This window comes from Poeciliopsis prolifica, unplaced genomic scaffold (genome assembly GCF_027474105.1).
Source record: "Poeciliopsis prolifica strain line A6 unplaced genomic scaffold, Auburn_PproV2 SCAFFOLD092, whole genome shotgun sequence".
Taxonomy (NCBI): Eukaryota; Metazoa; Chordata; class Actinopteri; order Cyprinodontiformes; family Poeciliidae; genus Poeciliopsis; species Poeciliopsis prolifica.
Window position 1 is genome coordinate 1,028,261 of NW_026562467.1, and position 18,850 is coordinate 1,047,110.

At 46.9% G+C, this 18,850-nt stretch overlaps 3 protein-coding genes across 3 annotated transcripts in view; 1 reads left to right on the top strand and 2 right to left on the bottom strand.

Annotated features, from left to right (window-relative positions):
• Positions 1–8,658, top strand: part of LOC129353564 (perilipin-3-like) — a 21,547-nt gene extending 12,889 nt beyond the window's left edge. Inside the window, exons 7-8 of the mRNA XM_055022913.1 lie at positions 4,253–4,519; positions 7,822–8,658. Coding sequence (XP_054878888.1) covers positions 4,253–4,519; positions 7,822–8,226 — 672 coding nt within the window. The 3' untranslated portion in view covers positions 8,227–8,658. The remainder of the gene's footprint in view (positions 1–4,252; positions 4,520–7,821) is intronic.
• Positions 8,659–10,266: 1,608 nt separating this feature from the next.
• Positions 10,267–13,219, bottom strand: zgc:171704 (Ras-related and estrogen-regulated growth inhibitor-like protein). The gene is made up of 4 exons (XM_055022842.1): positions 12,220–13,219; positions 12,008–12,061; positions 11,828–11,895; positions 10,267–11,152 (listed from the first exon to the last, which is right to left on the bottom strand). Exons 1-4 carry the CDS (start codon positions 12,293–12,295, stop codon positions 10,742–10,744), a joined length of 609 nt encoding a protein of 202 aa, XP_054878817.1. The 5' UTR covers positions 12,296–13,219; the 3' UTR covers positions 10,267–10,741.
• A 2,197-nt stretch (positions 13,220–15,416) lies between these two features.
• LOC129353569 (uncharacterized) lies at positions 15,417–18,678 on the bottom strand. Its single transcript, XM_055022918.1, has 3 exons — positions 17,856–18,678; positions 17,562–17,771; positions 15,417–15,528 (listed from the first exon to the last, which is right to left on the bottom strand). Exons 1-3 carry the CDS (start codon positions 18,675–18,677, stop codon positions 15,424–15,426), a joined length of 1,137 nt encoding a protein of 378 aa, XP_054878893.1. The 5' UTR covers position 18,678; the 3' UTR covers positions 15,417–15,423.
• Positions 18,679–18,850: the final 172 nt, after the last annotated feature.

Here is an 18,850-nt window from a genome sequence, read left to right on the forward strand (position 1 = left end):
GGATGGATGGATGAATGATGGATGGATGGATGATGGATGGATGGATGGATGATGGATGGATGATGGATGGATGGAGGATGGATGGATGGATGATGGATGGATGATGGATGGATGATGGATGGATGATGGATGGATGGATGGATGATGGATGATGGATGGATGGATGATGGATGGATGATGGATGGATGATGGATGGATGATGGATGGATGATGGATGGATGGATGGATGATGGATGGATGGATGATGGATGGATGATGGATGATGATGGATGGATGATGGATGATGGATGATGGGATGGATGGATGATGGATGGATGGATGGATGAGGATGGATGGATGATGGATGGATGATGATGGATGGATGGATGGATGATGGATGGATGGATGATGGATGGATGATGGATGGATGATGGATGAATGGATGGATGATGGATGGATGATGGATGGATGATGGATGGATGGATGGATGGATGATGGATGGATGATGGATGGATGATGGATGGATGATGGATGGATGGATGGATGGATGATGATGGATGATGGATGGATGATGGATGGATGGATGGATGGATGGATGATGGATGGATGGATGGATGGATGGATGGTTGATGATGGATGATGGATGGATGGATGGATGGATGATGGATGTTGATGGATGGTTGATGGATGGATGATGGATAGATGGATGATGGATGGATGGATGGATGGTTGATGGATGGATGGATGGATGGATGGAGGATGGATGATGGATGGAGATGGATGGATGGATGATGGATGGATGGATGATGGATGGATGGTTGATGGATGGATGATGGATAGATGATGGATGGATGATGGATGGATGGATGGATGATGGATGGATGGATGGATGATGGATGATGGATGGATGGATGGATGATGGATGGAAGATGATGGATGATGGATGGATGATGGATGATGGATGGATGGATGATGGATGGATGATGGATGGATGATGGATGGATGGATGATGGATAGATGATGATGATGGATAGATGATGATGGATGGATGGATGATGGATGGATGGATGGATGGATGGATGATGGATGGATGGATGGATGATGGATGGATGATGATGGATGGATGGATGGATGATGGATGGATGGATGGATGAATGATGGATGGATGGATGATGGATGGATGGATGGATGATGGATGGATGATGGATGGATGGAGGATGGATGGATGGATGGATGGATGATGGATGATGATGGATGGATGGATGATGGATGGATGATGGATGGATGGATGGATGATGGATGGATGATGGATGGATGATGGATGGATGATGGATGGATGGATGATGGATGGATGGATGATGGATGGATGGATGATGGATGGATGGATGATGATGGATGATGGATGGATGATGGATGATGGATGATGGATGGATGGATGATGGATGGATGGATGATGGATGGAATGGATATGGATGGATGATGGATGGATGGATGGATGGATGATGGATGGATGGATGATGGATGGATGATGGATGGATGATGGATGAATGGATGGATGATGGATGGATGATGGATGATGATGGATGGATGGATGGATGATGGATGGATGATGGATGGATGATGGATGGATGGATGGATGGATGGATGATGGATGGATGATGGATGGATGATGGATGATGGATGGATGGATGGATGGATGATGGATGGATGGATGGATGGATGGTGATGGATGGATGATGGATGGATGGATGGATGGATGGTGATGGATGGTTGATGGATGGATGATGGATAGATGGATGGATGGATGGATGGATGGATGGGATGGAGATGGATGGATGGATGGATGGATGGATGGATGATGGATGGAGGATGGATGATGGATGGATGATGGATGGATGGATGATGGATGGATGGATGGATGATGGATGGATGGTTGATGGATGGATGATGGATAGATGATGGATGGATGATGGATGGATGGATGGATGATGGATGGATGGATGGATGGATGATGGATGATGGATGGATGGATGGATGATGGATGGATGATGGATGGATGATGGATGATGGATGGATGGATGATGGATGGATGATGGATGGATGATGGATGGATGGATGATGGATAGATGATGGATGATGGATAGATGATGGATGATGGATGGATGATGGATGGATGGATGGATGATGGATGGATGGATGGATGATGGATGGATGGATGATGGATGGATGATGGATGGATGATGGATGGATGATGGATAGATGATGGATGATGGATGGATGATGGATGGATGGATGATGGATGGATGATGGATGGATGGATGATGGATAGATGATGGATGATGGATGGATGGATGGATGGATGATGGATGGATGGATGATGGGATGGATGATGGATAGATGATGGATGATGGATAGATGATGGATGATGGATGGATGGATGATGGATGGATGGATGATGGATGGATGGATGATGGATAGATGATGGATGATGGATAGATGATGGATGATGGATGGATGATGGATGATGGATGGATGGATGGATGATGGATGGATGATGGATAGATGATGGATGATGGATGGATGATGGATGGATGATGGATGGATGATGGATAGATGATGGATAGATGATGGATGATGGATGGATGATGGATGGATGGATGGATGGATGATGGATGGATGGATGGATGGATGGATGGATGATGGATGGATGATGGATGGATGGATGGATGATGGATAGATGATGGATAGATGATGGATGATGGATAGATGATGGATGATGGATGGATGATGGATGATGGATGGATGATGGATCAGACGGCACAATAAAAAAATAATCAAGCGTTTATCAGCTGGAGATCAACAGAAAAACAACACATGATGGATCAAACGGGTTCTTTCATCAGCGATCCAGTGAGACGGTTCTGGTTCTGACTTGGCTCCAGATGGATCCATTGTTCTGCTCACGTTTCTGTAGAGGAAGAACAGCAGGATGCTGCTCCGCTAACGAGGTCCAATCAGCACAGCAACATGCCGCTCCTGTTCTTGTTTCGTGTCGTTTGATTGTGTGTCAGCAAGTCAGAGGTCCCGGTCCGCTGCCTCGCTGCGACCCAAATACCCGAGCAAGGCCCGGGGAGTGTCCCAGAACCGACCCGGCCATCAGCAGAGGAAACCTTCAGGTCCAAAAGCCCGTGTGATCCGGCAGGACCTCCAGCTGCCTGGTCCTGTCCATCGTGTCCACTCTGTCCAGGGGACATTGTCCCAGTCTGTCCAGGTGCCGCATTACTAACCGCAGTCTGGCGGCCATCTTGTTTCTAGAAAACCCAAGCAGCCATACTGGATGAGCTTCATGACCTTTGACCTTCTTTCTCAAATTCTTGTGCTGAATCATTTTTCCTCTCTGAAAGATGTTGGACTTCAGGTGGTGTGGAGATGACCTTTGACCTTCCCATTCCACTCTGGCTCCGTGTTAATCAGGCGACTTGTATCTTAAGTTTTTTCTGTGACACTCAGAGCTGAGTGGCGTTAATATTTCCCATCATGCTTCATGTCAGGAGCGTTCTGGATCCGTTCCTGGACCTTTGTGACAGAAGAATCCATTGTTGTCCCCGTCCCTCCTGCGGAGCGTCGTCCTCTGCTGTCCTCACGTGTCGGGATCCGCTGCCAGCTGGGACTTGGTTCCGGTCCAGGTCTTTTCCTCACGCGCCTTCTGGGAAACTGGCCTCGGATCAGAACCGCACGGATCATCAGGATAAGCGTTTACAGCTGATCCAGATAGCTGACGGGTCCGATGAACCCAATCAGAGCTCAGCTTTGTGTTTTCTGGCACACAAATATGAAGCGAGTCTGTCGGGTCACACGCAAACCCACAGAACACACAACAGTCTTTAGCTTGCTAGCTAAATATTTAGCGTCAAACTAAATATCAGATAACAAACTAATCATTTTGACTCTGTCACTTTACAATCCCATCGTTTCCTCTGATCGACTTTCTTTGTTTTAGGATCAATAAAATAATAAAAGCTTCATTAAATCAGATTTTTATTCCAAGTATAACTGTTTAAATTTTTTATTAAACTCATCTTTTCATAGATCCTCAATCTGTTCAACCTTTTCAGCTAGTTTTGTTTTAATTACTACCAAATAAGTGAAAAGAAATTATATTTTTGTTCCTTTAAAGATTTTTAGGTAACTAAACTACATTTCCCAAGATGCATTTTGATGTCTATCAGGACAGAAAGCAGAGTAAATCGTCTAACTTATTTGGTTCCTGCAGGTGGGTCTGACTCGGGTCCTGGAGTTAACAGGTGAGGTGCTGCAGTACTTCCAGAGCCTCCTGGTGGCGCTGTTGTTCCGCACAGAGAGCCTGAGAGAGGCCGCACTGAGGGAACTGGTGGAGCGAGCGGCCATGTTGGCCGAGGTGAGCCCAGTTCGGCAGGTCCGAGAACTGCCGGTTCAGATCCAGCAGCTGCTCCAGGACCTGCAGCAGCTTTCCAAGATCCTGCTGCAGTTCGCAATCAACACCACGCCGCTCTACAGCATGGTACGCCTAACACACCTGGAAACACACCAGACACACACCTGGAAACAGAGCAGACACACACCTGGAAACACACCAGACACACACCTGGAAACACACCAGACACACACCTGGAAACACACCAGACACACACCTGGAAACACACCAGACACACACCTAGAAACACACCAGACACACACCTGGAAACACACCAGACACACACCTGGAAACACACCTGGAAACACACCAGACACACACCTGGAAACACACCAGACACACACCTGGAAACACACCAGACACACACCTGGAAACACACCAGACACACACCTGGAAACACACCAGACACACACCTGGAAACACACCCACACACCTGGAAACACACCTGGAAACACACCAGACACACACCTGGAAACACACCAGACACACACCTGGAAACACACCAGACACACACCTGGAAACACACCAGACACACACCTGGAAACACACCAGACACACACCTGGAAACACACCTGGAAACACACCAGACACACACCTGGAAACACACCAGACACACACCTGGAAACACACCAGACACACACCTGGAAACACACCTGGAAACACACCAGACACACACCTGGAAACACACCAGACACACACCTGGAAACACACCAGACACACACCTGGAAACACACCAGACACACACCTGGAAACACACCTGGAAACACACCAGACACACACCTGGAAACACACCAGACACACACCTGGAAACACACCAGACACACACCTGGAAACACACCAGACACACACCTGGAAACACACCAGACACACACCTGGCAACACACCAGACACACCTGGAAACACACCAGACACACACCTGGAAACACACCAGACACACACCTGGAAACACACCAGACACACACCTGGAAACACACCTGGAAACACACCAGACACACACCTGGAAACACACCTGGAAACACACCAGACACACACCTGGAAACACACCAGACACACACCTGGAAACACACCAGACACACACCTGGAAACACACCTGGAAACACACCAGACACACACCTGGAAACACACCAGACACACACCTGGAAACACACCAGACACACACCTGGAAACACACCAGACACACACCTGGAAACACACCTGGAAACACACCAGACACACACCTGGAAACACACCAGACACACACCTGGAAACACACCAGACACACACCTGGAAACACACCAGACACACACCTGGAAACACACCAGACACACACCTGGCAACACACCAGACACACCTGGAAACACACCAGACACACACCTGGAAACACACCAGACACACACCTGGAAACACACCAGACACACACCTGGAAACACACCAGACACACACCTGGAAACACACCAGACACACACCTGGAAACACACCTGGAAACACACCAGACACACACCTGGAAACACACCAGACACACACCTGGAAACACACCTGGAAACACACCTGGAAACACACCAGACACACACCTGGAAACACACCAGACACACACCTGGAAACACACCAGACACACACCTGGAAACACACCAGACACACACCTGGAAACACACCTGGAAACACACCAGACACACACCTGGAAACACACCAGACACACACCTGGAAACACACCAGACACACACCTGGAAACACACCAGACACACACCTGGAAACACACCAGACACACACCTGGCAACACACCAGACACACCTGGAAACACACCAGACACACACCTGGAAACACACCACACACACACCTGGAAACACACCAGACACACACCTGGAAACACACCAGACACACACCTGGAAACACACCTGGAAACACACCAGGTGTGTTTCCAGGTGTGTCTGGAAACACACCAGACACACACCTGGAAACACACCAGACACACACCTGGAAACACACCAGACACACACCTGGAAACACACCAGACACACACCTGGAAACACACCAAACACACACCTGGAAACACACCAGACACACACCTGGAAACACACCAGACACACACCTGGCAACACACCAGACACACCTGGAAACACACCAGACACACACCTGGAAACACACCAGACACACACCTGGAAACACACCAGACACACACCTGGAAACACACCAGACACACACCTGGAAACACACCAGACACACACCTGGAAACACACCTGGAAACACACCAGACACACACCTGGAAACACACCAGACACACACCTGGAAACACACCAGACACACACCTGGAAACACACCAGACACACACCTGGAAACACACCACACACACACCTGGAAACACACCAGACACACACCTGGAAACACACCAGACACACACCTGGAAACACACCAGACACAAACCTGGAAACACACCAGACACACACCTGGAAACACACCAGACACACACCTGGAAACACACCAGACACACACCTGGAAACACACCTGGAAACACACCAGACACACACCTGGAAACACACCAGACACACACCTGGAAACACACCAGACACACACCTGGAAACACACCAGACACACACCTGGAAACACACCAGACACACACCTGGAAACACACCAGACACACACCTGGAAACACACCAGACACACACCTGGAAACACACCAGACACACACCTGGAAACACACCAGACACACACCTGGAAACACACCTGGAAACACACCAGACACACACCTGGAAACACACCAGACACACACCTAGAAACACACCAGACACACACCTGGAAACACACCAGACACACACCTGGAAACACACCAGACACACACCTGGAAACACACCTGGAAACACACCAGACACACACCTGGAAACACACCAGCCACACACCTGGAAACACACCAGACACACACCTGGAAACACACCAGACACACACCTGGAAACACACCTGGAAACACACCAGACACACACCTGAAAACACACCAGACACACACCTGGAAACACACCAGACACACACCTGGAAACACACCAGACACACCTGGAAACACACCAGACACACACCTGGAAACACACCAGACACACACCTGGAAACACAGCTCAAACATGCAGTCCATATCTGTGTTGATGGACTGCAGACTGTCCTGGTTTTTAGAAATGCTAACAGTGGTTAGCTTTGTAACTGAGTGCTACCAAATGGATTTTGATCTGGTTCGGAGGGAGATCATTCCCAGACCCGAGGATGTTGAGGACACAGAAGCAACTTCATGACTTTCTCCAGGCTCGGTTTGTCTCGGTTTGTCTAGGCTGACTAACTGCAGAGATGTTGTCCATGTCTCTTGTCCTGGTGTTTGGACCCAAAGCCTCAGTCCTCAGGTGGTGCAGCATTAACTCCTGCTCTGTCTGTCCCAGTTGCAGCAGCCGTCGCGCCAGCAGGTGGAGGATTTCCTGAACAAGGAGGATTTCTCAGACAGCTCGTCGCGCCGCAGCTCAGCGAGCAGCCTCTTCCTCAAGGCCATGGACGGCCGGCCTCGCCGCCGTCGCAGCATCTACTCGCGCGCCGCCCGGGCGGCCGGAGGCCCGCAGAGTCCCGACCCGCCCAACGGGCGGCGCTCGAGCACCAAGGAGCCGTCCACCCCGGAGAGGGACGGCGCGGCCCTGCAGTCCGAAGGCAACGCGCTCCGCCGGCCGTCCGCCAGCGAGCTGCTGCTTACGCCGCTCAAACAGTTCGTGGCCCAGAGCCAGAAGGCTTTGGAGTATCTGAGCCCCAACTCCAGCGACGGCACCGCCATCTTCACGGAAACAGACGATTCTTAAACACCCACCGCCCGCGGACTGGGCCGGGTCCGCCGAGTCCGCCTCCCGGCGCGCCGCGGTTCACCGCATGCCCCGACGACGCACCTCTGCCTCGGCTGGTGCTGGTTTGCGCCTTCGCACTGAACCGCAGAGGCGTCACCAAATTAGCGCTCAGTCACTGACGCTGCAATTCTGCTTCACACAAACCGAGAGAAACCGGAAAAACCCGATCATGAGCTGCTCTCTGCAGTGGATGGAGAAACGGACCCAGTCCTGTTGAAGCACCAGGTTCTTTATGATGCACAAAAATGATCAAAAACATTTTCTTAACCATCTCTCCGGCCTGAAGGCCTGGATTCAAACTGACTGTAGAAGAACCGTAACCCCAGGTCATGATGCTGCCACCACCGTGTTCTGCTTTTGAGTTTCTGGTTTCATCAGAACAGAAACTTGGTTCTCGACGAAAATTTGGTAGATTTTAGCTCAGATGTTTTCTGTAGCAGAAATGTTTTTTCCATCATGCATTTCATGTGGCATCTTCATATGTTGATCTTCTTCATCAGAAATCTTTTTAGGGGATTTTTCATCACCTAGTTTAGTTTAACAATTTTTTGTCAGAATTTGGACTTTTATCCAGAAATCTGATTTTTGGGAATTTCTTTCTCACAACTCTCAGAATGTTTTGGTTTTTCAGCCTCATAAAAACAATGACTTGAACCTGACATGTTCCTGCAGGCAGTAAAATCTCCTTCTGCTTTACTTGCTTCTCATTGAATCTGGTTGCTGCCTTAATGTCAACATTCTGAGTGAAAAGTCATCTTTCGTTTTGTATTTTATTGGCCCTAATCCTCTTCCGTAGTTTCTGTCCAGGTGTTGATGAGTCAAACGTAAAACTGTTAATTTCTGTGCACCTTTTTCCTGACTTTTTTTCTTTTAGGTATGATATATTTTGTGACATTTCTGCAAACTGGCTTTAGCTAAAATACCCAAATATGAGAAAAATTCAACTAGAAGAGCTTAGATTATTATTCACTATAAATGATATTAGCTCTGAACCCAAGAAGTCTGAATGCCGAAACTCATAAAACCTGGATTTTCAACAGGACTGTAGCTTCTCAATGGAGGATCGCTGTAGTAATCTTGTTTTATTCTACTATCCTTATCTGGATCATGGAATCAGAGTATTAGAAGTGGGCCGAGTACACAGCCTGGTGGGACGCCTCCTAAATCTTAAAACTAGATCCAAACAGGAGTGTTAGCCTCAGTCTTGGTTGTTTTTCATAAGAAGCAGAATTTAAGCTTGAGGGACGAGCCGATCCTCTGATCTCTGGGATTCATTGTGTCAGAATTTTAATATGAATTTATCGGTATTTATTTCAGTATGCTTTACATTAACTCCAACCAGTGGTGGGCACTGCTGAATGGAAACTTAGTTCTGCTAACAGTAAAGCACTTCAGAAACAGTATCCAGCTCAATCTGATGCTAAAGCATCAGATGCTAAAGCATCAGATTGAGCTTTACTGATGCTCAATCAGTAAATTGATTGAGCATCAATCAATTTATCTATTGATCGAAATTTATCTATTTCGTTTAGCAGATGTCGTGTGCTAAATGTTTTCAAAGTTGGGAAAAGCGCTAAGCTAAAAATGAGCTCTGCTATTAGCATTAGCAGGTTAGCGGCTGTGTGCCCATCACTGGCTCTGAGATTTTTATGGAAGTGATTCCTCTGTAGAACCAGGGATCTTTGTAAGAGTTTTAAGAAATGAAATGTCCATTAAATCAAATATTAAAGTTTACAACATTTTGGACTGAGTAAATGTACCTTTAAAGGTGTAATCTGAAGATGTTTCTGCTGAGAGGAAGTTTGAAGATGAACTGAAATAAAACATGCTGGAGAAAATAGCAGGTTGTTTTTTGTTGAAACTTAGTGGAATGAATTAAAATTTCTACTTCATATGCTCAAATATTTCAGATTTTATTTGTTGTCAGTCTTCAGTCACAGACAGGATGTTTCTGAGTGAATAAAATATTTGTAGATGTGATGAAATAAAGCACAGATCCAGATGGGAAACTCATTTTATTCATGGTTTAAACTGATTTTTTACAACAAACATGAAAACATTTACGGCTGATCGCAGTCAGAATCCGTCAACATTCTTGTGGGTTATATCATTCCCACCCCTTTAACAACTGGAAACTAGCGCCACCTGCTGCCTGCAGAGCTCATGGCTGTTTTTATTGATGTGGTTTCTTTAAAACACAACAAGCACCAATAAATCAGCTTCATTCTGTTCAGCCGGTCCTCAGTCTGGAGCAGCACCTTCTTCCTCTGAACAACTTCAACCAACCTCCGTCTCTTCCTCCACCCACGCTTCTATTTCCAGCTTCCTATTGCTACACAACTTATGTCTCCAACTTCAACTTTCAGACAAAGAATCATTCTCTGAACCTTTTCCAGCCCGGCTCGCCTCAGAAGGACTCGGACAGGAAGTCTTGCTTCTGTTTCACCTAAACCGGTAAAAACGCTCTGGCGATTCAATCGGCCCGTTTCTTCCCGAACACCGCCGACACGCTCCGGACGATGCCTCGGACGCCCGCCATGCTCTTCCTCAGCGCCCGCGTCTCCCTGACCAGGTCGACCAGCCGGTGGAACACCAGCAGCACGCCGTGGTACGTCTCCGCCGCCGACACTTCGAAGAAGCCGCAGCGCTCCGTCATAGCCAGCAGGTGGCCCTCCTCGCCAGAGACGCTGCGGCGGTGCCGCAGGTCCCGTTTGTTTCCCACGATGACGACAGGCGTCGTCGACATCTTCCTGCTGCGGCGGATCAGCTGCAGCTGCTGGCGGACCACCTGGAAGCTGGCGCGGTCACAGATGTCGTAGACCAGGACCATCCCGTCAGCCCACTGCAGCTGCTTGTCACTAATGGAGCAGCTTTTCCCGCCTGCCTGAAGAGAAACCAGACTTTTGTCCAAACTGAATATTTCTGGCTGCGTTTCTGTCAGCCATAGAACTGCAGAAATGAAAAATGTGAAAATACATTTGCTTAATGGAATTTCAAAACGCAAGTTGTTGTGCAGGAAAGAGGTGATTTTTCAGGCATAAAAAAACATGAACAGCTGGACATTACTACTGGCGGAAACAACAAAGAAGATGACAGGAAGTCGTCTTCTTCCTGGTTTGTAGTTTGTTTTTCTGGACAAAGTCTCAGAAAAACACAGGACATAAAAAGTCCTGTCATTCAAACATTTTGAATCCATAGCTCTTCTGTAAAACAGCCCACTACAATTTCATGCCCTAGTAGGCGGGGCTTGTCACGTCTCTTCTGATGGGTTGATAGATAATGAGCATTTGTGCCACAGCTGAATTATGAATTATGCCAGGATCTTTAAAAAGTTATTCTGTTTTGAAAGCTTATTCACACATAATTTTAATTTCATTTCCTATTTAAAGGAAACACCAGAATCACAAATATGTTTTTCGACATCAGCAAAACATAGAGAAAGATTTGTACGCATTTGTAATGGAAATGTGTTCAAATCACAATAGTTATGGCTCCAGATTAAGATATCGTAATGCAGGTAAGACACTGATTATTTATGTTGCTTTCAGCAAGGCCGTACCTGTGAGTCCCAGATGTTGATGCAGATTTCCTGACCATCGACTCGGTCCACTCGGCTGTAAATCGACTCTAAGAGCAGGAAGCAGATTAAGACGCGTTTACATGATCATAAATAAACCCAGAAATGGATTGAAAACAGCCTGGATGTGAACTGGTGCTGAACATCAGCTGAAGGTCTCACCGATGTCGCCGTACTCTCCGATGAACCGTCTGGTTAGAAATCTGACGGTTAGAGCTGAAAAAACAGTTTAACATTAAAATGATAAAAACACTTCAGTCTCAGGTTTGGAACAAATCCAACAGTAAAAGATCTTTTAACCCTTGAACTGTTGTTCATGGAAGACGTCCCTGAACTTTCCCCAGTAACAGAAGCACAGATGACGGTTTCCTCACCGGTTTTGCCCACGCTGTGCGCCCCCAGCAGCAGGATGTTGGCCTCCACCCTCTGCTGGTTCACCTCCACCACCATCAGGAATCGGATCTGGATCTGGTTTGTCTGGGAACGTAAATGACGTGCAGCTCCGGCTGCAGGTCGGCTCCTCTTATACAGCGGCGGGGCGTGGCCTCGGCCTGGAGCCGCTCTGATTGGTGGACTGGGCTTGTCTGATGTCTGAGTGGAGGATGTTTGGTCCTTTAGATGTTGAGATGAAGCCAGACTGGGTGGAGTTTTAGGTCTGTGAGCACCGCCCTGCTGTGTGTCTCATTTGTTTTTCACATATTTCTGCTGCGCAGTGGAAATCAGTGGCTGTTTGTTTCTGCATTGAATGATATAAAATAACAGTTTCCAACTCAGCTTTGGTTGAGTGAGCAGTGAAGATTGCAGTTAGATGCAATAAATAAAAATCTGTCTGGGTTAAACCAACATCTTCAAATTAATAAATTATCATTTAAAAAAATTGTCACTAAATTTTTTTCCAGCCCTGGTTTCACTGCGCTGCCCTCTGGTGACTCAACTTGAGAACTGCAGTTTGCTGAATTTATTTCCTGGTTTTCCAGTGAAGCTGGTCGGTTATTCTAGCTTTCACATGTATAAAGCCATTCCTGAATGTTTGATGGCGTCTATAAACAGATTCTGTTGGTCAGTTTGATGAACAGAACTGATGGGTGTGAGATGAGACAGCTCTCTGCTGCCCTCTGTTGGCAGAACTCAAGTCTCATCATGATTGTTTCTGTTCTCAAGCTAAACAATCAGCAGTCAGACTGAGCATCAGTCAGTTTTTAACCTGGTCTGGTTTCTGTGAAGAGAGCAGAATGCTCTCCAGTAAATGTTCGATTCCCCTCTGGTGTACGCGGGCAGTGCTGTTGGTAAAGTTACTGCCAAAAAAGCAGCAATAATTTGGGTTTTTCAGCATGTCAGAATAATTAAAAAATGTGGGCACGTTCAACCTCAATATTTAACTTGCTAACTAGTTAGAAGTTAAATCTCACCAACTAAATTGAGCTTAACTTTAATCTGAAGCTAAATATTAAGCTTAACTATTTAGTACATTTTAGTTTAAATCAAATATTTAGGTATCCAACTAAATATTTAGTCTGGAAACAACACACTTAGCATGCTAACGTATGTAGCTTAGAGATGCAGGAGGAAATGGAGGCTGCTGTTCACACTTCCTACAATCTCAACTGAACTACATCAATGTTGCTGTGGTTACAGTCTGAAAGCTGTCCTACCACCTCCAGACTGGTTTCAACTTCCAGACTGGTTTCAACTTCCAGACTGGTTTCAACTTCCAGATTGGTTTCAACTTCCAGGCTGGTTTCAACTTCCAGACTGGTTTCAACTTCCAGGCTGGTTTCAACTTCCAGGCTGGTTTCTCCGTATTAAGGAGAATAATATCTGAAATAATCTCTTTATGCCGCAGAGTCAAAGGTGGAAAGATGTTCACAGTGACTTCATTTCACTTCTCCACATCGACGGACTGCAGATATACATGAAACAGAAATGCTTCTATGAGGTGCAGCTGTACCAACAAATATTTATTCTTCAACTAAAGTTTTGGCTTTTAAGGCAGTTTTAATACTTTACTGGATCCGTATAAATGGATCGTCACAATCAGCTCAGTCTGATTCATCAGCAAACATTTCTACTGAAAAACACTTTCAATCTAAATGTGTACAAAATAATTTCAGAACAGAAAAATAAACAAACTTTTGGTTTAAAGTTGTTAGTTTGAATATTAGTTTCATAGTTTACTCCCTGAGAGAAGCTGTGAAGTTTCACATATAAATAACTAACTGATCTGCAAACAGAGCAAACCTAAAGGCACTCAGAACCCGACCCGCATCGCCAGAGCGGTTCGGTTCCACTCAAACCAGTTACTCAGAAACGTTGCTGGGGCTGGCCCAGTAAGCAGAACTTGCAGAATATCAGATGATGGATAAGTTCAATTTTTCACATCTGATGCTTCTGGTCTTCAGGATTTACGTTCTTTGGCCTCTTGGCTGCAGCCGGACCCTTCAGCAGGTCCTTCAGTCTCTTCTTCAGAACCTTCACTTGTGAATCGGACAGCAAGTTCTCCCCCGGATGCAAGGGGGCGCCGCGGCGAGGCGGGGCCGCCAGCAGAGAGGGAGGAAGTTGGGATCCCAGCGTTTCCACCAGCCTCTTCTGGAAGCTCTGCTGCAGCTCCAGTAGAGCGTCGTCCTGGAAATGGCAGAGACAGGCCATCAGACCTACAGAACCCGACGGTCCAGTCCGCTGGACCCACAAAGGTTCTGCTGTCAGCATGTTTATCTGCTCTGAAGCTGCAGCTCGTCGTTCGTACCTGTGAGGCGTCGCTGAACAAACCCCAGAGGTCCGAGACGACCTGCGCAGGCGTTTGATAAGGAGGGGAGAGATGGTGGCTCAGACGCTCCGATACGAGCATGAGGTCAGACCAGAGGTCCAACTGAAACAACAGCAGAGACAACGAGTCCGTACAGCGCCATCTGCAGGTCGGGCTTAGATAAAATCCAGAACCTCTGGCTGAAAACATCCCGACTGTTTTCATGCAAGGTTTATTTTCTTACACTTATTCATGTTGAATAAAGGCTTCCGAGTCAAAGTTCATCCGCTTGATGGGGAATTTCAATGAACGTAAAAACATTAAGAAAAAATAAATAGTTTGTGTTGAACCTCAAGGTTTTATTTAAAAAGATTTACATGTCTGAGTTCCAACGTCGTCTTCTGCGCCTGAACTCAATGTAATAGCGCTGAAGAACCAACTTAACTATGGTCCTTCATGATCCGGAAAAAAATATATAAATAAATAAATAAAAACCTACATATATATAGTTTTTTCTGTTTTGAAAAAGAAAAATACAAGATTTGAAATTTTCTCCAAATTAGAATATTTTTAATGTGTTTCAGCCATGAAGAGGTTAAAACATGAATAAAATACAATTTTTAAAAATGATTATTTCACCAAGGACACTGGAGGTCCGGTTGTAACCGACAGGCACCAGAACTGACCTGAGAGAAGTGTCTGCAGCCTTTGACCTTCAGGTGCAGCAGGAGAGTCTCACATCTCTGAAACACACAGAACCGGTTTAAACAACCAGAACCCAACCTGATCGGGGCACATGACCCCGCCGTGAAGTCTACAGGGTTCTGACCGCTGGTCATGCAGGCTGAGGGAAGAACCGTGTGGACTCTTGGGTCTGTCGGAGCTGTAGGGGTCCGACGGGTCTGACAGGTCCTGACAGAGCGAGCAGACCAGCTCTGACCTGCAAGACAGAGATCAGGGAAAACCTTTGAGAGTCAACAACAACATGGAACTCCGCCCATCTGGACCCGACCCAGTTCTTGACAGACCCATCTATCAAGAACTTTCTTATTCAGTGGTGGGCACACTTCACTAACCCGCTAATGCGCTAATACCAAAGCTAATCGTTCATTTGCTGTGTTAGCATTTTTGCTAACTTTTAAAACTCTTAGCCCATTTAGCTTCCCCTAAATTAATTTTTCCAGATAACTTCTAAAGTGCTGATTTACCCAACAACATCCAACGGTAAAAACTGAAACCTGGTGAGTCGTCTGCTGCTGACAATCACTTCCTGAAGCAAAAACCACAGATGTGGGTGCAGTGAGTCTCACACCCTGCTCTCCCTCAGTTTTCACCAAAAATATTTACATTGCTGACATCATAACTGGATTATGATGTGGGAGTTTCTTACTGTTACTTTCTTTTTCCACTTCCAAGCTGAACCAGGGCAAGACGCTCCTGGCCGACGCCACAAACGCAAACGACTCCAATCGACAGAAGCAAAGGTTAATATTCTGCAGAGGAATATGGAGACCAACCCAGATTCAACTCTACAAATGCTCAAAACCATGACCAGTTTTAGATAAACGCTGCCTGTGGAAATGAAACAACTTCCTGAAATCCAGGGAGAGATGGTACGCTCCGCACAGAGCAGCTCAGCCTGGTGGCTCCGGCTGCCAAGCCGAAACAAAAGTCTCACACTGCAGATCCTGTGAGACGACCAACAGGGAGAACTCCTCGCCTGGACGACTCAGCCTGGCCGGCTCTGAACCAAAACCCACATTCAGCTTCAACCACCAAAGAGAAATAATCAAGCAGCTGGAACTGAAGAAGCGACCAGCCCAAAACACTGACTGTGGAAATCCCACTGAAAAACTGACTTTCTGCACTTCAGTCTGAGCCTGTCTGAGGGAAACCTCACCTTCAAACGTCAACCAACACACCCAGCCCAAACTGAACACCATGAAACAGAAAAGTATGATAAAAGCGCTAATTGTTGGAGATAAAGTAAATGGAATCAGTCGCTGTTGCAATGCCAAGAAAACGAGCCTGATTTCTTCTGCACCTGATGTAACTCAGTCCTCTGTGTCCACTCATCAGCCAGATATTGGTCACTCCAGGCTGGACATGACAAACAACTGGCTGATTAAAACCTGTCCTGCCGTCTCAGCGATGACCTCTGGATCTATTGGCAGCTCTTTCAGCTCTTTGGACGAGGCGAGAGCCTCTTCATGAACATGGGATAAATCTACTCACTGAAAACACCGAGTGCCTTTAATCTAGACTAGAAACTCAGATGCCTTTGAAACGTTATTGATTAATGATGAATGATGGCACTTGATTAAATGTAATGTTTCGAATCTTGATTCTGTTGCATGACTTTGTGTTTTGTGTGTTTTTAAATCTCTTTGAAAGAATGCCTTATTGCTGAAATATGCAATGCAAATAAAACTCGATAGATTGATAATAATAAATTTAAACCCAGACGAGGCGACGATGTTGGAGCTCATGGTGGTGAGATGACTTACTTACTGTAGCTTCTGATGATACCTTGTTGCTGTAGCTGTTTAGAGTTAGCCTTTGCTAAATACTGTGTGTACATAACTGTTTAGCATTAGTGGAACTAACATTTATGTTTAGTGCTAGCGCAATGAGCTGTGCAGTTAGTTTTGACCATCACTGATTAAATACTAAAGCTTTTAAGGAAGTTCTCACTCGCTGTTTTCAGGGTTCAGCGTTGACCCCGGGGTCACAGATGTTGCAGAAAGCTTTATTGGACTTTTATGACGTCCTCTTCTTCAGCCCAGATGCTACATCTGAACCAGGCTCCAGATAGAGATCCAGTGGCTCACTGCAGGGATGGCTGCTCAGACTTTTTTCTTAAATCACCAAATAGTTTCTAGGATTATAGATCTGCAGATGACGTCACGCTACGTCTAAATTGCACCAAGAAACTCAAGATCAGCTCCATCAGCAGATGAAGGTAAGTCCTACCAGATGTCCGGTCCAAACGGAGGGACGTGGCAGTCTCTGTGGTACCCCGACCGCAGACGGTGCAGATCTTTGATGCACTGGATGCTCCACAAGCAGCACAGGAAATGACCTCCAGGGACAGTGGAGACTCTGTAGAGTGAAGAATGGTGAAGTCTTCGGTGACATCAGAGTCGTGGTCAGTGATGATTCTGAGATGTCCTCATTGCTGGACTGTGGGACAGCAGAACAACAAACATAACAGGACCTGATCTGAGCAGATACTGTCGTTTGAGTCCATTACGATGTCGAACCAACCTGATCGTTCTCCTCCATCTCCTGCAGGTACAGCTCGTCCTGCTTCTCTCCAAGGATGAAATGGTAGCGAGGCAGGGGCCGTCCATGTCCGGGTAGGGACAGGGGAAGTCTCAGCAGAGACACGGTGGGCTGCCAGCGGAGCTGACTGTAGTCCTGCTGTTCAGTCCTAATGCTCTGCAAGTCTTCATCGTCACTATCAGATGTTTCAGAGGAAGACAGTTTGAGTCCCAGTTCAGGTACTTCAGACAAGGCAGTGGACATCCTGTCCTCTGACGCTGCCGGTGAAGCTGGTTCATCAAAGATGTCCCTTTCTATAAATGTAAATGTTTTCGCTTTGGACTCGTCCCCGGGAGGTTTGGGCTCAACGATACTGATCTCGTCATCTGAACCTCCAACAGTAACTGGAGGAAGAACCGACTGGACGTCCTCAACGCTGGGTGGAACCTCATACACGTCAGGCAACGACTCGTCGTCTGACAGCACCACAATGAGGTCCTGGTCCGAAGCTCCAGTCCTGGTTGGGTCAGATGATCTGCACTCTGATGGTGGATCAACTCCAGCTGAAGAACCTTGTTCCAGTCTGTTTGGTTTCTTTCGTTTGCCCGTCTGCCTTGAAGCAGGATTCTGCTGCTGGTCTTTCAAGGCAGAGGAAGGACGTCCCACCTCGGAGATGAGACATTCTAGGAGCTGCAGGTTGTTGGATTCAGGAAGGTTCTGGAGCTCTGGACTCCACCAGACAGACGGGTCATTCCCTGGAAGAGTTTGAGGACCGGCCGAGACGGCAGAGGGGGAACCAGAACCAATGGCAGTGGCAGGTACCATCGGCTGAATGTTGGCAGGCGAAGCTGCTGTGGAATCCACCTTAGGGAAGACCAGATTGGTGGATGAGAACGGAGGAACGGAGGGCGAAGACTCCACGCCTCCAGCCTGGCGTTGAGTTTTCCGACTGGACTGCCAGGCTGGTTCTGAATCCTCTGAAGCTGCTGTTTCCCAGA